The 25,909-nt window shown below is 44.8% G+C and overlaps 1 protein-coding gene across 1 annotated transcript in view; it reads right to left on the minus strand.

Moving 5' to 3' along the window:
• The window catches only part of LOC124616478 (homeobox protein orthopedia-like), a 235,100-nt gene extending 232,954 nt beyond the window's left edge, over window positions 1-2,146 (minus strand). Inside the window, exons 1-2 of the mRNA XM_047144788.1 lie at window positions 2,135-2,146; window positions 1,669-2,010 (exon numbers count right to left, since the gene is read on the minus strand). Of these exons, the coding sequence (XP_047000744.1) occupies window positions 1,669-2,010; window positions 2,135-2,146 (354 nt within the window). The remainder of the gene's footprint in view (window positions 1-1,668; window positions 2,011-2,134) is intronic.
• Window positions 2,147-25,909: the final 23,763 nt, after the last annotated feature.

The following is a 25,909-nucleotide window of genomic DNA, read 5'->3' on the forward strand; positions in this document are numbered from 1 at the left end:
TTAATACTGACACTGAACGTTGTTTCAAGAGCTCTGAGCTCTGATCTGATGATGGCAAAAGGTGAAAAGTTATAAATAAAGACATGCGTTAAACGGCCTAAAAGTAAAAAAGTTCACCTTTCTTGCTAACATTACCATGACCGACAGGGCGGTTCCATTTCACACGTTTACTCTTAAAAAATATCAGCCAAATCTTTAAGCTTTTTTCGTTCAATAGTTCGTTTTCCATTCTGAGCAACACCTAAGCTTCCTCACGTCGCTCATCATGATGGTTACTCTACTTTCTTTTAAAAAATAATAATAGCTGACACTCGCAATGGTGACAACTGACAACGAACAAAATGTCAACGTTTACACAATAACAAAGCGGTAGGCTTGGAAGAGAGAAATATTTTAGGTTTGCCGTTACCCGCGCAACCAATAATGCGAGCTCGAAATGTATTCTAAAATTCTACAACAAACGGACGTCAGCGATGTAGGCCTACAGTTTTTGCTCTGGGATGTGCGACGAACACCTGCACACATGTACGCTGCATATGTCGAGCAAATCATCGATTTCATTGTGTGTATATACAAACAAATTCATCTGCAAGGTGTTACAAAAGTATTCCATACCGTGAGAGGCAGTGGTATGGACCAAAACAAGACAAAAATGTCCAGTAAACATGCATACTTTATGAGCTATGAGAACTTTTTCATCTTCGCTACTATGACGCACACCCTTTGTAGTGAAAAAAATGCTCATAGTTTGAGCCCATCTTTACTGGACACTTTTCATTGATTTGTCCATACTACCACCTCTTAAAATACCGAATACTGTTCTTGACACCCAGTAGTCGATCATATTGTGCAAGGACATCAATAATAATTGCCACTCCTCAGTTCTGACCAAGGTTTCCGGGTGGTTTCCCTTGGCTGTAAATCAAACGCTCAAACTGGAAATCCTCTTCCAAATATCCCCATACCTTTGCTATACAAGCCGTTGTCCTGGCATTTGACTGAAAAATCCCTGATCCCCAGTGGGTCACTCCTTCAGCAGCCGTTGCATAAAAATAGTTATTAAAGAAAAAAAAACAGCGACAAGTATAAATTGTTGCCATACTGTACCACCGTCTGGTGTTGCAGTAAATGGTTATAATTAAATTGCAGCTACTCACGGAGGTCCAGTGTAGGCTGTAACTATCGCAAGGAGGCGAAACTTGGTAGATATTCTAATGCGTTAAAGCGGAACCGACTTACACTGAAAAAAAAAAAAAAAAATTTGGTACCTTCATCTCATCGACGTCTCCGGCGTACTTACTGAACAAATTATGTAAGCGATAGTTAATAACAAAATCAACATTATACCTTTCCCACTTGTTTGACCATTTCTGTATACGTTTCGTTCGTAATTCATTATGTATGGAAATATTTCTATATGTCTTTCTTGCATACACACCTCCGGATTGGCACCTGGCGGCGAAAATTGGAACTAATTTTTTCAAGCATAAATGGGTTCTGCATTATCGCATTAGAACATCTATCAAGTTTCGCTGTCATACGATAAACACAACCCACACTGGACCTCTGTGAGTAGATGCGCTTTAATCAAAACCACCCGGTAGATGTGTGAGAAAACTGTTTACACTAGTTGAAAACGGGTTGATTGGTCGTGTAGCTGGACAGTACCTGCACCCTGGACTCGGTGAGCCCGATGCGCATGGCGATCTCCTCGCGCATGAAGATGTCGGGGTAGTGAGTCTTGGAGAAGCAGCGCTCCAGCTCGTTGAGCTGCGCCGGCGTGAAGCGCGTGCGGTGGCGCTTCTGTTTGGCGGGCTTGTCGCCGTCAGAGGCGGCGGGCGCGCCACTGCCCGGGGGCGGCGCCTGCCCGGGCTGCGACAGGCCCGGGGGCGGCGGGGGTGGCGGCTGTGGAGGCTGCGGGGGCGGCAGGTCGCACAGCGGTCCCAGCCGCGGGTCGCCGCCGCCGCCGCCTCCCTCCTTGAGGTCGTGCTGCGGCTGATGCTGCGGCGGCTGGTGGGGCGGTTGGTGTTGCGGGGGCGGCTGCTGGTGCCGCTTCACGTCATCGCACACCTCCTTCGGACCTGGCGTGCACAAACGGTCACGTCACACCTCTGGTAGGTCTTGACAAGTATACACTTCTGGCCATTAAAACTGCAGCGCCACAAAGGCAGCATGCAATAAACGTTAGACTGGGACGGAATTTACAACATGCTTGGATATGCAAATGATCAACATCTCAACACAACCATACAAAGTAGATAAAGTGACGCTATCTACGCTACGTAGCACAATTATAAGAGTCACTTTTCCGAAGCCCGATAGTTGGCTCCCATTGCGACGCAGAAATTGGAAATTTGGCTCAAAGGTGCGTACAGCACTCCTCTGTTATGGCGCAAAGCCGTAACGACCTGCGACGTCACCCTTTGGCTCGGCTGCACTTCAGACAGCAAGGTCTGAATCCCAACATGCGGCCCGCGGCGCCTTCAAAAACCACAACATACAAAATTTTCATATCCTATCGTCCGCTGTGTGCAGGCTGTTGGTCTTATAGAAAAAAATGATGAGGACTTCGTTTTGTAGGGAATTTAGTGGGACAAGTTTTAGCTGGAGGCCATGGTTTATGAAACGCGTTTGAAGGTCACTTCTGTACATTTTTCTCGACTAATTGGAAAACTATGGCCTCTAATGTATCCCACTACAAAATTTAATTGTATTAAGTGGTTTGTCTGTGGCGAGGGAGATAATATGAGGTTGGCGGTGTTTGAGGGCATTGCAGGTTGCATCAAACTCAACAGCAGAGGCAGCCGAATCACCCATTACATTGTTCGTATGTTGACACTCTTCTTGGTACTGATGGCGATACGAAAGAGCGTAAACACATCTGAATAAAGCTAAAAGGATGAAGCAGCTTTCTTGACTATAGTTAGAAAAAAAATCAACAGCTCTTTTCTGGTCTCTGTGGCGCAGATGTAATAAAAAAACAGAAATCAAACACTTTGCAGTTTTATATTAAATAGTTCATTGTTGTGGAGGCACGAAGAATCTCCATATCGTGGAGGCACGAAAAATTCCTTGAGGTCAACATAACGTGCTGCATTCACAGTTCGGTGCTTACACTTAATCTGTGGAGCAGTTTGACTCTTACCCATTTATCCAAAGAAGAGCAGCACGTTCGTTACAGCTTCAATACGAGACTGGAATAGAAGGGATAACCGATAGAGGTACTCAAAGTACCCTCCACCACACACCGTCAGGTGGCACGCAGAGTATGGATGTACATGTAGATGTAGAAGGTGTCGACACATGCGAAATGAAGGCCACAGCTCGGAGGGTCATGTCAGGTGGAAGGTGGGTCCGTGATGTAACGTTAGCACCAAATTTCAACACAATCCTGCCCAACACCACCGCGGACGTGTCGCACTATCGAAAGGTCGTCTCATCTCCTCTTACCCAGATTTAACCCCTTCTCTTGACTCCTCTGCGATGGAGGTCCCAAACCGCAGCGCACAGAGTTGAAATCATGTCTTATGAGTGGCTGAAGAACAGATTTATGACAAATCGCCGCCAAGAATCGACACGAAAAGACTTCAGGGTTTGGAAACAAGGGTGTCAATGAAACCATCCCACCCCTTGGGGCGTTGATTCCCTTACATATAGCGATCCAAAACGACAGTACGCAGTGAGATGAGCAACAAGACGGCGTTCATGACAACCTTTGACACTGCTACATCCCCTGGACGATTCAACCCCTCTCTAAGGACATCGTGGGGCTTCACGCCCATTAAACGTGACCTGACCACTTTGGAGCGTCGCGCGACCGCAGTGTTGGCTCTGGTACACAGCGTGAAACTACTAGGTACCATTCCTAGCTATTCGACGAAATTTTAACGTGATCTGAAGTAGTAAAACGTTTCTATATGCATTTTCAGCCCTCCTATTGTGTGATCATGGGGGATACGATATTGGCACACGCTTAAATAAACGGTCAATGGCCTCTTTAAGACTACCAAGTTCGGCAACACCTTCGGTGCCACCCACTTGTTTTTGTTGGTCGCTTTAAAATATAAATATTCTCGTACTGATTCCCAGCCTCTGGCGTAACAGGCATCCCCTTACATTTGGCACGCAGCCAGCAGGCATTAGTTCATCGACGTAGCGCCACTCATCTGAGTGCGTCGAAATGGCTACCTGTACACCGGCGCCTAGGAATCAGTGAATGGGTCTCTGTACAGCGGCAATTACTGTTCGCGTGTGGGACAGACGGCGTCACCGAACTAAAGGATCTTAGAGAAACCCTTTGCCTTTGTATTCACGCAAGTGTTAAGGGGATACGGAATCACCTATCCCCGCAATGTTAATATATGCCTACTATAGGGAACATTTTCTCACAAACTACTGGAGACAGAGAGGTAAAAATTTTACTGTATGTGCATTCATATGTTACAACAATACTGAAACAACAGTTTATTGTCAAAGTATTTTCTTACAGAGATATTGTACATTTATTTTTAAGTAAATTTTTTCCATCGCTTTTTACTAGACTATCACCCCTAAGTCTTTTGTAAATCAAGTAATTAAAAAATCGTTGTTTCAGTATGTAATAGGGACCTATGTCACTACGTCATAAAAATTTCAGACTTCTAGGTTGACCAGTACCTGAGATAATGTTCCTAGATGAAGTAAAAAGTAAACTTACGGGAAACGGAGAAAGAAGATTAAAACATTCCTGATCCGTAGCTAATACACCCTTCACAGTCTTCATAATCATCTTCAAGTCTTCTTTTGGCACCCCTCTGCACCTGTCTTGCTTTTTTCACTAATGTCTTGATTATATTATCAGCATGCCTTAGTCTGTGCTGATCTAAAAAGAACATAGCACGTACCGTACGGGAACCAACACACATACCCAACTTTTGAAGGACCTGGCATTTAGTTATATTTCCAAGATTGAAGGTTGCCACAGCATCATACACACCAAAATGTAGTGTATTAATTCCGACAAACACTGTTTTTGGGAGACGATGCCATATCACACTATTCAAGCACTCGTTGGGGTTCTGCGTTTTTCCGTGAAGACATTTCATCAGAAGACTTCTGTCAGCCAGATCTCTGAAAATGGGCTTTATTTCTGCCATGATGGCTGATGGTAGACTGTGGTGGTGAATGTATTTCTCTCCTGTTGTTAGTCCCCTATTGTATTTACACCAGCTGTTTTCACCTTTGGGGCACAAACCATGTTGTGGATGCTCATCCGTGGATGCGGTGTGGAAATATAAAGCCCATATAGCTCTCCTCATTTCTTCAAGATTGCCTGTATTTTGCCTGATTGCAAGGCCATAGCAGTTCTGAATGTGGTCTATTATGGAATCAGTCAATCTTCCTCTGCCATCCAAGGTTTTCCCATCATCTAGTTTTTTCCCTTTCATAACTGATTTTAACCTTCTCAGCCTGGCACCCATTCTCTTCTGCACATGTCCTATACATTCAAGTTTGCTTATATTTACACTGTTCCCATATGGTTTGCTTTCCAAAACTTCTTTGAATGCTTTAGAGTCACCATCTCCCAGATATTTGACATAGCGAACATTATACCACTGTGAAGAGCGATGAAAAATTTTCTTCACCCCAGCAACCTCCATGCCACCACTACTACCATAATAATTAGCAATACAGTCATCACTGTGTTCATTTTTCAGCCTGCCTGTGCACCTACAGTATTTAGACATTATTGCAACATCAATAACCTTGCCAGTATCAACACTAGTTGCTGTTACAACACCATTGTTGGAGGTGTGGCCCCTTTTCTGCCACGTGCCATCAAACGCCACTGTGAGGTCACGACTGCCGTCATTTTCTTCCACTGCTTCTTCCACAGCAACCTGCATTGACTTCTGTGCTACATCTTCAACTGCAGATCCTAGTACATAATTGTAAGCTTCAAACTTTGAAGGTGCACTTGGAAGATTTAGAACACCACATAGCATATCACCAGCTGCTTTGCCCTTACCAATTGCTCGCAATCCATAAACTAACCTAATATTTACACTATAAAGTTCAGTTTTCTTGTATCCATTATTTACAGTTACTGAAACCGAACTTGGAAACTTACAGCTGTATTTACAAACACTGCATATTAAATTAAACTGGGCAGCCAGGCCAACATGGGATTCTACTTTCAGAGAAACGTTTCCATGACATTTTTTGCAGCACAAACTGTTTTCAAGAGCTTCACACAATATATTCGTATCAATGAGTTCAAAAACTTCATTCCCTCTATCAAGTAAATTATATTTCTCTTCCAAATCTCTTAGTTTTTTATGAGAAGCACTGTTTTCATTTGGTGTAAGTTCGTTCGGCAAATCAGTAATAAGTGGATTCACATTTTCCAACAGTGATGATGATGAACTGCTTTGCTTTGCTAATGAATCATTATTTCTTTTCTTTTGCCAGTTCACACGCTTTTTAAATACTTTTGCTTTAGCTCTAGGCATTTTCACTGCGAAAAATGAAGCACTAAATACGAAATAACTCAACAACAACTACTTTCTTATATCACACTGTTTACAAAACAGTCCCGCCACAAAGTCAAAGAGTAACTTGAGGAAACCAGAGAGAAACATTTTCGGGCAACTAGTGTATAAATAGTCGCTGGAAACCGGGATATTTGAATTCATGTCACTTTAAAGGTACTGCCAAAAAGTTCATGGTCAGCCACGAGAGACGTGTATAACTAAAGCGCAATACCCGATCTCACAAATATATAAAAATAAAATAGTTATAATTGTAGTAGAGCTATGTATGATACGTCATTTTAAAGAGGAAACATGGCAGAATATAATACGCCAATAAAAAAAATTCGATTTTTTAACCCAAAATCCGATTCCGTATCCCCTTAATGTCAATATCGTCCTCCCTCCTTCCCCCTCTCCTTGATCACGCCGCAGGAGGACTCGAAACAGGAGAGCTGAAAAAGCGTATAAGCACCCTTTACTGCTTCAGATCACGTATAAATTTGGGCAATGTAGATTCTGTATATAAGAAAAGATTATGCACTGGGTATGTAACTCACAAACCGTCTTTGAAAGTTTGTTGTTGTTTAGAGGATCGTGTTGTGCCTAACCCTAGGATGGGAAAACATGTACCATCACATGTCCAGATTCTACAGTTGTATGATTGTGCCCTTGAACCTATGAATTATTGTTCCACAAGGTTGCTGATCGCTTGGGTCGGTATCCCATGACTATACGTAGGCTTGCCAGCATTCGTTCTTCCCGCGAACAATTCGCGACTGGAACAGGAACAGGGGGAGTGACACTGATACACAAAGTACCCTCCACCACAAACCGTAAGGTGGTTTGCGGAGTATAAATATTGGTGTAGATCCCGACACTATGAAGTCCTCAAATTGCCGTCGACATCCTTACGTGATACCCGCCCAAAACGTGACTGACCCACTTCCATGCTTAACCTGCGGGTCTGCATGCCTGAGACGTGCGTTGGTACCTGGTCGCCTCCACTCACTTCTATTGCGGTCATCAGGCGTCAAACCAATCCTGCACTAGTGGGTGAGCAGGACCCGAAGGCTAGGACTGAAGTTCCACTGCAGGTATTCACTTGCCTATGATCTTCGCGCTACCGCGGAGGTAGAATGTTTGTATTGTTGTTCATTATGGACGCCCACGGCCCAAACTGATCGTGTGCAGATTTCTTATTGCCGGTGTCGCCACACTCTCAGTTGCCTCCAAAAACACGGTGTGCTATTCCGCTGTTTCCATCTCGGGTTATCTACGAGCCATGATTTGTGGACTGTGGTGATAATCTGGTGTTGCTGAGCGCGGACAACTGCTGTGAGGATGAGCTTCAGTTTTCTGTATCACGATAGCTGTTTAAACGCTCGAATGAAGCTGTGGTGAATACTATGTCAGCGGACAACTTCCCGTTCAGTTAAAGTTTATTCCCGCAAAGTGACAATGTACGCACGGTTCATTCTTGACAGGGTGAAAGCTGTACGTGGTTGACATTGTCCAGTTCACGACTGAAGACACCGCCACTCTACTGAGCTGCGCTGACTATAGAGATCTTCTTTAACCTTCTGCATGCACAAGGTATTGATATAGAGGTTGACAAAAAAAAAGTAGAAGCTTGGCAACTAAAAAAGGCGGTACAAAACTTTTTGCACAATTTATACAGAAGGAGTAATGTTTAGAGGTTATTGCGGCGTCATCAGATACAAAGTTCATGTAGAAGATTGTAAGTCTGATCTCAGTCTGTATATCTGATGACTTGCTAATTGGTAAGTCGTTGAAGGTTCACTGGAACAAAAATGAACAGAAAGAGGTATCGAAAGGCGAAAAGACCTCATCGTAGAACGTACCAATAATGGCTGTGTGACAGGAGTGATTCATACCGCATTATAGACCTTGTTCCCATACCTTTAAAGGAATAACAAAGATCAGTTACTATAGGGAACTACCGATTCAATTGCTTCGCACCATACATGTCAATAATACTCCGTGTTGATTATAGACGTGTACAAGATCCACAAGAAGCGTTTTTCTCACGCTGGCTGATCACACTTGTTCATCTACCATCACACGTGTCCCTGCTTGAAACGAATCCACCATACTCACGTCGATACTCGTTACTCGCTAAACCATTTGTGTCGTAACTGCCTTGGTCATTTATTGTAATTTTCCGTTGAGTTAATTGTGAGTTTTTGTACCATTCGCTTCAAACCTTTTACCTCGATATGCTTTTCTCCCAACAAGCAGAAACGCGTTCTTCTTTTTCTTGAATCTTTTCCGTTCGCCGTCTTAATTTAGTTTGTAGTTCTATACGATACTTAGTTTCTCATTGACTTATATAAAATGAACACCCATTCCATATTTCTTTACTTTTATGAATCCACAGCGACGTCTAAATTTTGTGAAAAGATCGGAAGATCACTGCGTCGTTCGTTATTTGATGGACTTCTAGTGGCAGTGGAGTTACCAAATAAGCACATCGAGACTAAAAAGTAAAAGCCACCTTTTCCGGCTGCCGTTTGTGAACGGCCTTTATTGAAACGATTTTACGGTTACGTCACCTTTCAGGGCCGCGCCCCGACTGTCGTATTGTTTGAGCCGTCAGCTAATGGCTGACAGGCGGCGCTTCGCCGCGGATGTCTGTTTACTCTCCGGGCTACCCCAGCGCGCCTGACGGCTATTATTCCGGCCTTTTCCGCTCATTAATTTCCTGCCGGTCAGAGGTGGGTGCTGAGTGCTCCGTAAAAACATACGACCGTCGTGGGGGCGGGTTCACAAAGCGGGAATCTGGCCCCGCCAGCTGCAGAGGTGGACTCTGTGCGTGACCAGCGCCGAGGTCACGTGACACTGACTTCGTCACGACGCTGCGGGAGCCTGTGTTGCCTTCAAGGCTGAATGAGGCATCGGGGTGAGCGGTGGGCAACCACAACTTTCGCGACCCGCACAACTTTCGCGACCCGGGGGACATCCATAATGCTTGTAATCGTCTGAACCCTGACCAACAAAAGCGCTGAAGAAGGCGGGTTACTCGTCATTCTGGTGAGCACGCTCTTGAAGGTGCTATGAATACGCATGCAGAAGTAGTAACGAGCCTTACTTGGTTTCCAACTCACAGTGTGCTCTCTTATAATTATAAGACGCGTACTCTGTCTTACCAAAATCATCCGAACACGCATACGAGGTGCGACAATAAAGTAATGTGACTGATGTGGAAAAAAATGTTGCTTACTGTTTTAGTCAAGTTTAGTGTTGTCTCCTTCAAAGTAATTCCTTTCTCATTGCACACAATTTTTCCAGCGCTTCTCCCATTGATGGTAACATTTCTGGAAGTCATCTTTTGTAATATCCTCCATGACCCTCGTGACAGCTTTTTGGACATCTTGTGTTGTTTGAAAATGGTGTCCCTTGACCGCCGTTTTGACTCTTGGAAATAGAAAAAAAGTCGCACGGAGCGATATCTGGTGATTAAGGTGGCTGTGGTAGTACTGAAATATGTTTTGAGGTTAAAAATTGGGTTTACTGACAGAGCAGTATGGGATGGCACATTATCATGATGCAGAATCCAATTATCACTAATGTTGGCACGGACACGAAGAACTCTTTTATGAAGTCTTTCTAAAATTTCTTTGTAGTAATATTGGTTAACGGTTTGTCCAGGAGGCACCCACTCTTTATGAAGAATTCCCTTGGCATCAAAGAAGCACACAAGCATGCATTTCACTTTTGACTTTGACATGCGAGCTTTTTTTTTTTTGGTCTGGGTGATCCCTTTGAGCGCCATTGCGAACTTTGGCGATTTGTCTCTGGATCGTACTGAAAAAAAAAAAAAAAAAACAACTTTCATCACCAGTGATAACACGGCTCAACAATTCTGGATTGATTTCCGTTTGCTCTAACAGATCGGCTGCCACATTTTTCCGTGTTTCTCGCCATTTTGGTGTGATTGCACATATCTTCAGTTATTCTTAGACGAACCGTTTCTCGATCGATGTTCAGTTCTTCCGCAATCATTTTCACGGATAATCTTCTGTCAGATCGTACGAGTTCACGCCCCCTGGCCAAGTTGACATCCGTCCGTGAGGTTGATTGTCGTCCACTGGGGTCTTCATCTTCAACATTCGTTCTGCCTTCACTAAACATTTTATGCCAACGAAAAGAAATGGTTCAAATGGCTCTGAGCACTATGGGACTTAACATCTATGGCCATCAGTCCCCTAGAACTTAGAACTACTTAAACCTAACTAACCTATGGACAGCACACAACACCCAGTCATCACGAGGCAGAGAAATATGCCAACGAAAAACTTGAGCTCTTGACATAACTTCCTCTGAAGCTTACCGTAAGTTGTCGTCGCGTTTTCACCCAATTTAACGTAAAAAGAAATGGCATACCATTGCGCAATATTATCCGGTTCCGTTTCCGTGACGGGAGACACAAACACGTGTTAACCTATTACAGCACAACTCACGACTGAGCAGTTGCATCAATGTGCCGCTTGGACTAGAATAAGCTTATAGACCAACGTCAAAGATATTGTGCCTACGCAAGCCTGCAGGGTTGCCACATCTTGCAAAGAAAGTCAGTCTCATTTCTTTATTGTCGCACCTCGTATGTAAAAAAATGGCTCTGAGCACTATGAGACTTAACTTCTGAGGTCATCAGTCCCCTAGAACATAGAACTACTTAAACCTAACTAACATAAGGACATCACACATATCCATACCCGAGGCAGGATTCGAACCTGCGACCGTAGCGGTCACGCGGTAACAGACTGTAGCACCTAGAACCGCTCGGTCACCTCGGACGGCCCCTCGTATGTAATGCAGATATGACCACTAGATATCACGAGAGGCAGACCTTCCAGTACAAAAGTAAACGGGATGTATTGTGTTGTCAGTAGAGAAGTAGTAACAGCAAAGTGGGACGTTCAGTAGCGCACTAGTCATTGGATGCTACCCGAGTAACAAATCCATCATGGACATTTCAACCTATCTAAAGCAGCCGAGTCAACTACTGATGATTCCCTCGTGAAGTGGAAATGCGAAGGAATAACCATAGCTAAACCAAGGCCACGCAGACCTCTTGTACTGACGGTCGGTGACCTTGAAATCACCGGAAAGAACAATTCGTGGATTCCGAAGTGCTATCAGCAGCCCTTCTGGCGCAATGACTGCAATTAGGCGTTTAAAAAGAATGGGGTACAAAGGCCTAGCAACATCACGTAAGATGCACACTTTTGTAGTGAGTGCTGAGAGACATTTGAAGTGGTGTACACATGTAAGTCACTGAACAGTGGATGGCTGGAAACGAATGGTTTGGAGTGATCAATCACTATATACCCCGTGGTAATCCGACCGAAGGGTTTGGGTCTGCCGAATGCTTGGAGAAAATCACGTGCTCTCATGTGTTCCCTGACTGCGATTAATGGAACTAAGTGCAGACGATAACAATACATTTTACAGGATCGTGTAATGCGTACAGTAAACGCACAGTTCGGAGACTGCTTGTATCAGCATGACGATGCCCCGTGGCATAAAGCAGCACTTGTGAGGAAATCGTTTGTGAGCAATAACATTCCGGAAACGGACTGGTCGCCCAGTGGCCTACGTGAACCCAGTGAACACGTTTGGGTTGCTTTAGATGGTCGATGTCACTCCAGACCCCAACGTACAACATCGTTACCTTCTCTGGTTTCAGCTATTAAGGAATATTGGGCTGCCGTTCATCCACCAGTATTCAACCTCTTTGAAAGTGTTCCCAGCAGAGTTCAAGACGTCATAAAGGCGAAGTGTGGACGGACACACAGCATATTAATGTCGTCTAATAGGTATCCGGATATTTTTGATCAGATTTTGTAGTTTAGGAATACGGGTAATGAACGTAGGCGAAATTTTAATTGGTAGGGTTACTTACCAGGAAATTCTCAACTCAATAAGTAGGATTTGCATCTGTCCACATATGCGTATTCTCGTAATTTACTATGCTGCTACCTACACCACCGAATACCACATAGTGCTCGTTACAAGTAAAACGACCCATGTCTCAACAGATATTGGTTTCTGGCACACATTTACAGGAACTTTTTTTCTTGCATTGAGCAATAATACCCCTTGCAGAAATATGTGACGCCTTTTTTTAACCATCCTGTATTTTGAAATAAATTGAAAAGTGTCTTGAACTGTTATTATTCAGTCACCATTAGTACATACTTATAATAACGACATTACCCATGATCGTATTGGTTATGGATATGTGGTCATTGTTAGGGGCAAAAATACCCTATGTATGTGATGTAGTTCGATTGTCGAAAATCAGTGAAACTGTCACAACAATCTACCAATGGAGAGGTTACAGAATGTACTAATGGGCCTATGATGCGCTTAATCCGCAATATGTGGAGGGCGTAGTTGATGCCGGAGGTGATTTTATGGTGTTTCTCGTTTCATGACTTGGGATCATTCATTAAGGCTATAGTGGAAATGAACCAGTATATATTTCTTGGTGTTATGATCAGACGAAACTACAATCGGCCGGCCATAACTATAGATGCTTTGATTGCTCTGGGAAATGGCTTATCAGAACTACAACAAATGAATTATTAGTTCACATTATTACATAAATGATAAAAAGATTTACTTAATTTGATTCAATCCGCTGCCATAGGATCGTGTAGGTGGAACAGTGGTTAGCATATTGGACTTTCATTCGACAGAACGACGGTTCAAATTCGCTTTTGGCCATACAGTTTCAGATTTTTAGTGATTACCCTCAATCGCTCCAGGCAAATGCTAGGATCGTTCCTTTGAAAGGGCACGGCCGTTTCCTTTCCAACCCTTGATACAATCCTAGCTTTCGCTCTGGCTCTAATGACCTCACTGTCGACTGGACTGTAAACACAATCTTCCTTTTTCTTTCCCACAGGAGTGCTTGATAATTTACGTATGTTACTGACTGTTGAAGACTCACTTGATGGACTAATTTACAATCGGTTTTCTTAAAGTACAATGTTAAAAATTTACAAAAATACATTGTGAGAATGTCAGGTCACATACGAGGGTCACTACAAAAGAAATGCACACTATTTTTGTAAAAATACAGTTTTCATTCTGCATGTGTGAAAATTTTACAGTGTGTAGATACACACTTCCCGCTTGTTTTCAAACTTAGTTCAACCTGTTCCCGTGAGTGGCACCGTCACAGCATGTCTTCAAGACGGCTGCTACACTTGACGTTCGTCAGAAGCAACGTGCTGTCACAGAATTCCTGTGCTGTGAAAACGAGACAGTGGGAAACATCCACAAGAGGTTGAAAAATGTGTATGGAGATGCTGCTGTCGATCGCAGTACAGTTAGTCGGTGGGCAAGCAGGTTACATGATGAAAGCGGGCACGGCAATATTGAGGATTGTCCTCGCAGCGGCAGGCCTCGTACTGCACACACTCCAGACAATGTGCAGAGAGTTAACGAATTGGTGACTGCTGACAGAGGCATCACAGTGAACGAATTGTCACGCTACGTTGGAATAGGGGAAGGAAGGGTTTGCAGAATACTGAAAGTGTTGGCGCTAAAAAAGGTTTGTGCCAGGTGGGTTCCCAGGATGTTGACAGTGGCTCACAAAGAAACAAGAAAAACGGTTTGCAGCGAACTTTTGGAACAGTGTGAGAATGGTGGAGACGAATTTCTTAGAAGAATTGTGACAGTTGATGAAACATGGCTCCATCATTTTTCACCAGAGTCGAAGAGGCAATCAATAGAGTGGCACCATGCAAATTCACCCAAGAAAAAAATTCAAAACCACACCTTCTGCTGGAAAAGTTGCGCTTACGGTGTTTTTCGATTCCGAAGGACCCTTGCTTGTGGACATCATGCCAAGTGGAACCACCATAAATCCTGATGCATGTGTGACAACACTGAAGAACCTTCAAGCTCGACTGAGTCGTGTTCGACCGCATCGGCAAAAGCAGGATGTTTTGCTGTTGCACGACAATGCACGACCACATGTCAGTCAAAAACCATGGAAGCGATCACAAAACTCGGATGGACAACACTGAAACACCCGCCTTACAGTCCTCACCTGGCTCCATGTGACTATCATCTCTTTGGGAAACTGAAAGACTCCCTTCGTGGAACAAGGTTTGAAGATGATGACTCTCTTGTGCACGCTGCCAAACAGTGACTCCAACAGGTTGGTCCAGAATTTTACCGTGCGGGTTTACAGGCGCTGTTTCCAAGATGGCGTGAGGCAGTTGAGACGGATGGAAATCATGTGGAGGAATGAAAATATTGTTCCTAAAGGATGTATCTGTTGTTGTTGTTGTGGTCTTCAGTCCTGAGACTGGTTTGATGCAGCTCTCCATGCTACTCTATCCTGTGCAAGCTTCTTCATCTCCCAGTACCTACTGCAGCCTACATCCTTCTGAATCTGCTTAGTGTATTCATCTCTTGGTCTCCCTCTACGATTTTTACCCTCCACGCTGCCCTCCAGTACCAAAATGGTGATCCCTTGATGCCTCAGAACATGTCATACCAACCGATCCCTTCTTCTAGTCAAGTTGTGCCACAAACTCCTCTTCTCCCCAATTCTACACTCCTGGAAATTGAAATAAGAACACCGTGAATTCATTGTCCCAGGAAGGGGAAACTTTATTGACACATTCCTGGGGTCAGATACATCACATGATCACACTGACAGAACCACAGGCACATAGACACAGGCAACAGAGCATGCACAATGTCGGCACTAGTACAGTGTATATCCACCTTTCGCAGCAATGCAGGCTGCTATTCTCCCATGGAGACGATAGTAGAGATGCTGGATGTAGTCCTGTGGAACGGCTTGCCATGCCATTTCCACCTGGCGCCTCAGTTGGACCAGCGTTCGTGCTGGACGTGCAGGCCGCGTGAGACGACACTTCATCCAGTCCCAAACATGCTCAATGGGGGACAGATCCGGAGATCTTGCTGGCCAGGGTAGTTGACTTACACCTTCTAGAGCACGTTGGGTGGCACGGGATACATGCGGACGTGCATTGTCCTGTTGGAACAGCAAGTTCCCTTGCCGGTCTAGGAATGGTAGAACGATGGGTTCGATGACGGTTTGGATGTACCGTGCACTATTCAGTGTCCCCTCGACGATCACCAGTGGTGTACGGCCAGTGTAGAAGATCGCTCCCCACACCATGATGCCGGGTGTTGGCCCTGTGTGCCTCGGTCGTATGCAGTCCTGATTGTGGCGCTCACCTACACGACGCCAAACACGCATACGACCATCTTTGGCACCAAGGCAGAAGCGACTCTCATCGCTGAAGACGACACGTCTCCATTCGTCCCTCCATTCACGCCTGTCGCGACACCACTGGAGGCGGGCTGCACGATGTTGGGGCGTGAGCGGAAGACGGCCTAACGGTGTGCGGGACCGTAGCCCAGCTTCATGGAGACGGTTGCGAATGGTCCTCGCCGATACCCCAGGAGCAAGTGTCCCTAATTTGCTGGGAAGTGGCGGTGCGGTCCCCTACGGCACTGCGTAGGATCCTACGGTCTTGGCGTGCATCCGTGCGTCGCTGCGGTCCGGTCCCAGGTCGACGGGCAAGTGCACCTTCCGCCGACCACTGGCGACAACATCGATGTACTGTGGAGACCTCACGCCCCACGTGTTGAGCAATTCGGCGGTACGTCCACCCGGCCTCCCGCATGCCCACTATACGCCCTCGCTCAAAGTCCGTCAACTGCACATACGGTTCACGTCCACGCTGTCGCGGCATGCTACCAGTGTTAAAGACTGCGATGGAGCTCCGTATGCCACGGCAAACTGGCTGACACTGACGGCGGCGGTGCACAAATGCTGCGCAACTAGCGCCATTCGACGGCCAACACCGCGGTTCCTGGTGTGTCCGCTGTGCCGTGCGTGTGATCATTGCTTGTACAGCCCTCTCGCAGTGTCCGGAGCAAGTATGGTGGGTCTGACACACCAGTGTCAATGTGTTCTTTTTTCCATTTCCAGGAGTGTATTCAATACCTCCTCATTAGTTATGTGATCTACCCATCTAATCTTCAGCATTCTTCTGTAGCACCACATTTCGAAAGCTTCTATTCTCTTCTTGTCCAAACTATTTATCGTCCATGTTTCACTTCCATACATGGCTACACTCCATACAAATACTTACAGAAATGACGTCCTGACACTTAAATCAATACTCGATGTTAACAAATTTCTCCTCCTCAGAAACGCTTTCCTTGCCATTGCCAGTCTACATTTTATATCCTCTCTACTTCGACCATCATCAGTTATTTTGCTCCCCAAATAGCAAAACTCCTTTATTACTTTAAGTGTCTCATTTCCTAATCTAATTCCCTCAGCATCACCCGATTTAATTCGACTACATTCCATGTATCTACACATTGTAAAATTTTCAAACATGTATAATAATAAAAGATGGATTAAAAAAAATAGTGTGCATTTCATTTGGAGTGACCCTCGTAATTCCCCAGCAGATCGTGATCTACAAGCCGAATAGGAAAAGAAATATTGGAAACGTCGAAAAATATGGGAAAGATTTTGCGTGTGAGTTCAGCACAGCCAGCAGCATAACCTCAAAAGGACGACGGGGACGATGATCGTCGCAGAAATCATCCCTCACAGTTTACTCGCATTCCCCGCTGGCGTTGGCTGGCCGGGCTGTGTGTGGTAGCGCCACTCCGCCACTCGGCCAGTGGGCGCCCGAGGCCGTCCTTGGCCGCCGTTGTTCCCGGCGCGGCAGTAGCTGGTTGAACTGCCTGCTGTGCCCTCGGCGCCCCGCCGCCGCTTGTTCGCTCTTCTCATTATCGTGTCTCCGACCGACATTCGGGCGCCCGGTCGCTTTTTCCCACCTCCAAAAGCGGACGCTGCCATTCCTCGCCCTCGCTTCGAGCTCTACAGCTATTTTAATACACCCACTTTTTACCCGACCGACGCTCCTCTAGCACCTTTTTCGAACGTTCACAACTGGTTTCTGCGAAGAACTGATTACTCGCTAACGGTAACAGCTAACTATGTGTTCGCTCTCGTAACAAAGCCATGAAGTACAGTCCATTCACAATCGACAGGGGATCTCAAGTTGATTCCGTGTTTCTAGATTTCCGGAAAGCTTTTGACACCGTTCCTTACAAGCGACTTCTAATCAAGCTGCGGGTATCGTCTCAGTTGTGCGACTGGATTCGTGATTTCCTGTCAGGAAGGTCGCAGTTCGTAGTAATAGACGGCAAATCATCGAGTAAAACTGAAGTGATATCAGGTGTTCCCCAGGGAAGTGTCCTGGGACCTCTGCTGTACCTGATCTATATAAATGACCTGGGTGACAATCGAGCAGTTCTCTTAGGTTGTTCGCAGATGATGCTGTAATTTACCGTCTAGTAAGGTCATCCGAAGACCAGTATCAGTTGCAAAGCGACTTAGAAAAGATTGCTGTATGGTGTGGCAGGTGGCAGTTGACGTTAAATAACAAAAAGTATGAGGTGATCCACATTAGTTCCAAAAGAAATCCGTCGGATTTCGATTACTCAAATGGTTCAAATGGCTCTGAGCACTATGGGACTCAACTGCTGAGGTCATTAGTCCCCTAGAACTTAGAACTAGTTAAACCTAACTAACCTAAGGACATCACAAACATCCATGCCCGAGGCAGGATTCGAACCTGCGACCGTAGCGGTCTTGCGGTTCCAGACTGCAGCGCCTTTAACCGCACGGCCACTTCGGCCGGCTTCGATTACTCGATAAATAGTACAATTCTCAAGGCTGTCAATTCAACTAAGTACCTGGGTGTAAAAATTACGAACAACTTCAGTTGGAAAGACCACATAGATAATATTGTGGGGAAGGCGAGCCAAAGGTTGCGTTTCATTGGCAGGACACTTAGAAGATGCAAGTCCACTAAGGAGACAGCTTGCACTACACTCGTTCGTCCTCTGCTAGAATATTGCTGCGCGGTGTGGGATCCTTACCAGGTGGGATTGACGGAGGACATCGAAATGGTGCAAAAAAGGGCAGCTCGTTTTGTATTATCACGTAATAGGGGAGAGAGTGTGGCAGATATGATACGCGAGTTGGGATGGAAGTCATTAAAGCAAAGACGATTTTCGTCGCGGCGAGATCTATTTACAAAATTTCAGTCACCAACTTTCTCTTCCGAATGCGAAAATATTTTGTTGAGCCCAACCTACATAGGTAGGAATGATCATCAAAATAAAATAAGAGAAATCAGAGCTCGAACAGAAAGGTTTAGGTGTTCGTTTTTCCCGCGCGCCGTTCGGGAGTGGAATGGTAGAGAGATAGTATGATTGTGGTTCGATGAACCCTCTGCCAAGCACTTAAATGTGAATTGCGCAGTAATCATGTAGATGTAGATGTAGATGTGAAGTGTGATGCGATAATTCGTATTCTGCGTATGGAGCGGAACGATTCGAACTCAATTCGTGAAAGTGTACGGCAAAAATGAGGCATCATACCGAACAGTCGTTAGGTGGCACGGTCGTTTCCAGTGTGGTAACAAAAAAAATCATGACGAAGAACGAGATAATAGACCGCCTGCCTCTGAAAAACTGAGAATCGCAAGAGAACGCTCTGTTGCCCGAAGACCAGCGTATGAGGTAACAAAAGTCATGGGATACCGATATGCACATATACCGACGGCGGTAGTATCCCCTAAACAACGTATAAAACGACAGGGCATTGGAGGAGCTGTCGTTTGTATTCAAATGGTTCATGTGAAAAGAGGTTACCGACGTGATTAGGCCGCACGACGGGAACTGACAGACTTTGAACGCGGAAGGATAGTTGGAGCTACACGCATGGTACATTCCATTTCGGAAATCTTTAGAGATTACAGTATTCTGTTACCCACATGTCAAGACTGTGCCGCGAATACCAAACTTCAGGCATTGCCTCTCACCACGGACTATGCAGTCGCCGACGGCCTTCGCTTAGGCCGGTATTACACTATCAAATTTCTTTGTCAAAGATTTGATCAAAGATGTGATCAAATATTCCACCAAATATATTTGACAAAGATCTTTGACGTAGCGCTAGAAGGGGTATTACACTGTCATCAAATGTTTAGTCAAAGTTCAAGATGGCTGACAACAACAACTTGTTATTAACCGCAGCAGTTGCATGTAACACAATTGCACTGTGTCCACATGCGCAAGAGAAGTGGGGGAAAGAAAGGAAACATACCTGGGTGAAGCCGTGGGTTTTACGACGACACGATAAAAGCATTCAACAAAACTTGTTACGTGAGCTTATAGTGGAAGACGTCATCTCGTACATCAATTACTTAAGAATGGATGAGCATACGTTTCTGTATGTGCTCAGTGAAGTGTATCCTCATATCACAAAGCACAATATTCACTTAAGAACTGCTACATCTGAAGAAGACAGGCTCACTGTAACACTCCGATTACTTTCTGCAAGAAATGGTTAGGTTAGGTTAGGTTAGGTTTGGTTACGTCAGGTCAGGTCAGGTCAGGTCAGGTCAGGTCAGGTCAGGTCAGGTCAGGTCAGGTTTCCAATCTTCTTAATCTATTTTTTATTCAGGGTGCCTCACGTTGTAAAGCGCCTCATCAGCTTCATACATCTCTACTGATTTTGTAGTTGTCGGCACACACCTATTGTATTTACCGGCAATGTTTATAAAAACACTACAGACGACAGAACGCTGCAGCGATGCTAGCGCTCCATGTGGTAACATGTCACATAGCAGTAAACAGAAGACAAGCGACTTCTTTGACCAAATCTACAGCGAGGCTCCAGATTTGACCAAATATTAGACGACATTTGACAAAGTTCCATATTACACCATTAAATATCTTTCACAAAGATTTTTGACAAAGATATTTGACAAAAAAAATTGATAGTGTAATACCGGCGTTAACGAAGGAGGGCAGCGGCGATTGCGTGGAGTTGTCAGTGCTAACAGACAGGCAACACTGCGGAAATAACTGCAGTAATTAACGTGGAACGCACGACTAACGAATGCCTGAGGCATTGCGGCGGTATGTATCGTTAATGGTATATGCCAGCAGACGACCGCCGCGCGTACCTTTCCTAACATCACGACATCGCCTGTAGTTCCTCTCCTGGACTTGTAATCCTAGATGACTGGTAAACCGTGGCCTGGTCACACGGGCCCCGATTTGGATTGGTAAGAGCTGATAGTGCGGTGCGCTTGTGGGGCAGAGCCCACACAGCCATGAACCCACGTTGTCAACAGGACGCTGTGCAAGCTAGTGTTGGCTCCATAATGATGATGGCTGTGTTTACATCGAATGGAGTGGATGCTCCAGCCCAACTGAACCGATCATAGACTATAAATGGTCATGTTTGGCTTCTTGCAGACCGTTTGCAGCCATTCATAGAGTTCATGTTTCCAAACATTTCACCAGGCTACAATTGTTCGCGACTGGTTTGTGGAACGTTCTGGACAGTTCGAGCGAATGATCTGCCCACCCAGATTGCCGATCATCAATCCCACCGAACATTTATGGGACATAATCGAGAGGCCAATTCGTGCACAAAATCGTGCACTGGTAACACCTTCGCAATTATGGACGGCTATAGAGTCAGCATGGCTCAGTGTTTCTGCAGGGACTTCCAACGACTTGATGAATCTATGCTACGTCGAGTTGCTGCATTACACCGGGCAAAAAGAGGCCCGACACGATATTTTGATGCATCCCATCAGTTTTGTCACGTCAGTGTAATCGAAGTGATATTGGGAAAAGTTGGTTAGTTGATTGATTTGGAGGGGGGGACCAAACAGCGAGGTCATCGGTCGCGTCGGATTAGGGAAGGATGGGAATGGAAGTCGTGGCATAGGTCATCTCCGCTGCCTTCTTGGAGTGCTCACACTGCCCGCCGAACCGAAGCAGCACCAAATAAGTTGCAGCTGTGTGAGGTCAATGCAGGTGACTACTTCAGCCGCTTAACCATCGTGTGCTAGTGGAGTGTTTGTCATTAAGACCCCTAGACAAAGAAGGAAAGCACGTCGTTTTACCAACGCCGAAATCGTGATGCTGCGGTATCTTCCAAAGGTCGCCGTGAACTCGCATCTACGCCACAGAAGCTAGTGGTGTCTCGTTGCAATCCACACCGACGAATGGGAGACGCTGGCCGAGCCGTGACCCGCCACCAGTCCCGCAACGCCACTGCACGGAGGCCTCTGGACAGCCGAGCACAAGAAGGCTCTGGCCCATTTCGCGACCTCCGATCAAGAAGACGACATCGACTAGTTAGGACATAAAGCTGACTCATGTCGTAGAATTTACTGTCGTTATGAACCTTTTGAAGATTTTGCCTCAAGAGAAGAGTTCTGTAAATGTGGGCATCGGGTGATCGTTTAATATTCAAAGAAAACTGTAAATATTTGTCACATTTCTGTGGCAATGGAGTGTATAAAGTAAGTAAATCTTATTATCATTCTTGTAATGCACTGAACTAATATTTCATATATTATGGTTCCGATCAAACATCTCCCACAGCAATCAAAATAACATAAATACATAGTTTCCCCAGGTCATAGCAGATGCTAACAGTTCTTTCAGACGTCATGGAACGGTGCTATGCCTGTGAGGCACAATGCTTCACAGGAGCACACTGCCGAAACCTACTGACAAAGTAGAGGGACACTGTTTAGATGAAACGTCACACATGTTGCTTCTAAAGGCCCCAAAATGTGCTTCACCTCTGTGTTCTCTTGGCATGGTGTTACCGGTTTCCTAGCGTCGTTTAATAACAGATGTTCTCTTCACTCCTTTGCTTCCCTGGCGTACTAGCCCACCATTACTCAATATGCTAGTGCGTTGGGCCACGTTACATGGCAACAGGAGACGCTGGAATATTAAAAACAATTTACTTACCACACAAAAGGATCGCTTCTAGGCTCTATCACCTAGAACGTAATGATAGAAAGTTCTAATGACTTTCATGATCAAGTCCTAATCGTGGAGCTGCACTTTGGATGACGTGAAATTTCGATAGTCCTGCCATGAGGCACATTGAATCTTGTTTACCAGTAATGATTAATACATTTATTCCTTTAAAATGGCGCAATATCAGTCTGCTACATTTATTTTCAATCACAATAACAAAATAACTAGAGAGACAAAACAATCTTATAAATAGTTTAATTCTTAACGAATAAACCTGTATACTTTCCATCCTTTCATTAATTATCTGTATTTGCCCTCTATTTCTTTTTTTTTATAACCGTTATTACTTCTCCGATGTATAAATTGAACAACAGAGGCTAAAGACTGCTCTCCTGTCTTACTCCATTTTTATTCAAAGCACTTCGTTCTTGGTCTTCCACTCTTAGTCTTCCCTATTGGTTCTTGTGCAGCTGCATATTCGCTGTATTTTCCTATAGCTTACTAGTATTTTTGTCACAATTTGGAACATCTTGCACCATTTTACATTGTCGAATGCTTTTCACAGATAAAAAAATCCTAGATGTGTCTTGATTCTTCTTACGTCTTGGGTCCATTATCAAGTGCAATGTTAGAACTGACTCACTGGTGTCTTTACCATTTCTCGAGCCAATCTGAAGGTAATCTGACATATCCCCAATCATCAATACAATTTATTGCATCCATACTTCTATACTTATTACAAAAGCGTTTGGCTGTTTCAGTCGAAGTTCCACATCTTCTCGCAAGCCACTGGATCGATTTCAACCAAACTTGGTATACGTATAACTTACAGTCCGGAAAGAAATACTGTCAACTTCCTACTGATACGGGGGCGATGACACGGAGGGAGAAAGGGGGGTGGAAGAGATAGTGGATGTGAGGAGAAATAGTGGTGACGGGGGGGGGGGGGGGGAGTGGTGACGGGGGGGGGGGATGGACTTATGGAAGAGTAGGGGATCAAATGGTTCAAATGGCTCTGAGCACTATGCGATTTAACTTCTGAGGTGATCAGTCGCCTAGAACTTAGAACTAATTAAACCTAACTAACTTAAGGACATCACACACTACCATACCCGAGGCAGGATTCGAACCTGCGACCATAGCGGTCGCTCGGCTCCAGACTGTAGCGCCTAGAACCGCACGGCCACTCCGGCCGGCAAGGAGGGGATCGACAGAGCGGCAAAGAGAGGATGGGCGGAGAGGGGAGGAGCAGATGGACAGAGAGAGGGGAGAGATGAACAGAGAGAGTGATAGAGTAGCAGAAGAACAGAGAGAGGGGGGGGAGTAGGAAGTGAACAGAGAGTAAGGCGGGACGAGATGGACAAGGGTGGAGGAGGGATGGGCAGCGATAGGGAGAAGGAGGAGATGGACTTATAGAAATGGAATAAATTTATACCCGGGCAACGGCGGGTACTCAGCTAGCTTTTAATAATAGTCCGAGCGAACTGACACAGTGGTATCACACTAGAGTCGTATTTGGAGGGATGTTAGTTCAAATCCCCGTCCACATAGTTTTACATGATTGTCCTGAACCTCCTAAGGTAAATACTGGGTTGTTTTCTTTGATAAGACACAGTGGTTTGCTTTCCGATCCTTCCTCAATCTTAGCTTGTGTACATCTCTAATAACCTCGTCGTTGACGTGACAGTAAACTCTAATGTTACTTCCTTCGTTTTGTAATAATGAGTTCCGAAGATGACTGCTATTTAAAATTGAAACTGTTCATCGTCTAAGGTTGCATAGTGATTGTGTCAGATAATAAAAACGTTTTAAAAAATGTGAAACATCATTTCTGGCGACTGGATTTAGGCCGACGAACATGTTACTCTCTCATCGTAGGAAAGATGAAATAAACAGAGATGACACAGTGGTTCCCTCTTACAAGGACACGAGAAGACAGTGACTTAGTTGAAGTAAGAATACCAGCATCGATTTTAGTAGTTTACGCCATTTTAACGAAACGAACCAAGAGTAGATTGGTGCTTCACGACCAGTACTGTAAAGACTCCTTATTAAATACCTCAGGCATCATAAAACACCTGGAAATCCTACTCCTTACCATCCCACATCTAACTGATCCCATATCCTCAGTAACGCCAAACATTTGCGGCGTCTATACCAATTAATCCCTCATTTTCTGCACCTGGATACCTTACATCACAAATATTTCAACATGGTTCTCCTCCAAGCCCTAAATCCGTTATGGAGCTCACTGTAAGTCATAGTACATTTCTCATTCACTCAGTTTTTGGCCAACACCTTATTAGTTTCCGTTTCTTTTCACATTTTGATAAAACCCAACTCCACAAATTCAGTTGGAGTCCAGTCCGTAACTTCATTTATTAGTCCTGCTGACAGCCCACCCAACGTAGGCAATGAAATAAGAAACAAAATGACAATGGCAGAGTGAGTGAACCTGTACCTGAAAAACAGTTCGTCTTTTATACTAGTCTATCGGTCTATTTTATTCCGCAGTTCTTGATCGCGTCAAGTTGTAAATTTCACTCACCAGATAAGGAACACAGAATTTTGGTAAGATACGATACACTTATATTTTGTTTCACAGTTTCGTCTTGGCGCTGATGTACGTGATCAGCCTGACCGAGTTCAGAAGCCTTAGAAGGCTAAGACGTGCCACATATTTGTGGAATGTTCACCGAACCGGTCTGAAACAGTGACGGCGCAGAGGGATGGTATATTATTTTGTTGGATTTAGAAGCATTCAGAGGAATGGGGGCACATCATATGCCAGAAGGTTCCCATGTCAATCTCATGTGACGGCCGATGATAGATGTACGGGGAGTCCCATTTCTTACCATGGGAACATTTCCCATAAAGGAATGTCAACATCGATCTGAGCGGTACCCCATCTATTAAAAACGATCCATCACTGCATGAGATTTTCGATGTCTTGTACCTATTCCAACCTGCACGAGGCCTCATAAATTCAAGTGAAGACACTCTGTGCCTCTAGCATGCTGTATGTATGTGCACTGTATGGTTATAGAATTTTTCTCGCATGAAATATTTAAAATTGACACAGATTGCCTTCTCCATTCTTGACGTTTCGATCTTAAGCTCAGTCGCTAATGATCTCTAAGTCAACAGGATTTCTTTTTCGTTGTCTTCTTTTTCGTTTCCTGATTCAGAAATAATCCTGCTTTTTTTTCCACTCACTTCCGTAGGATATTGTCGCATATCATCCGTGACTGGAGTATGGTAGTGAATTCTTGGTAGTGTGTGATGCACTGCGCCATACGGATGAACAATACGTACCTGAAGAGCGTACTTAGTCTAACCCTTGCAACAAACGGAGCTAAATGAGGGCTACCATTATTATTAACAACTTGTTCACCGTACTGTTCGGTCAGCTGAATCTAAATCCTCACAACAGTCCCTTGCACGTCTTTTATGGAGTGCTTTGTACCGTTACAATAGCTACCTGT

This window comes from Schistocerca americana, chromosome 5 (genome assembly GCF_021461395.2).
Source record: "Schistocerca americana isolate TAMUIC-IGC-003095 chromosome 5, iqSchAmer2.1, whole genome shotgun sequence".
Classification (NCBI taxonomy): Eukaryota; Metazoa; Arthropoda; class Insecta; order Orthoptera; family Acrididae; genus Schistocerca; species Schistocerca americana.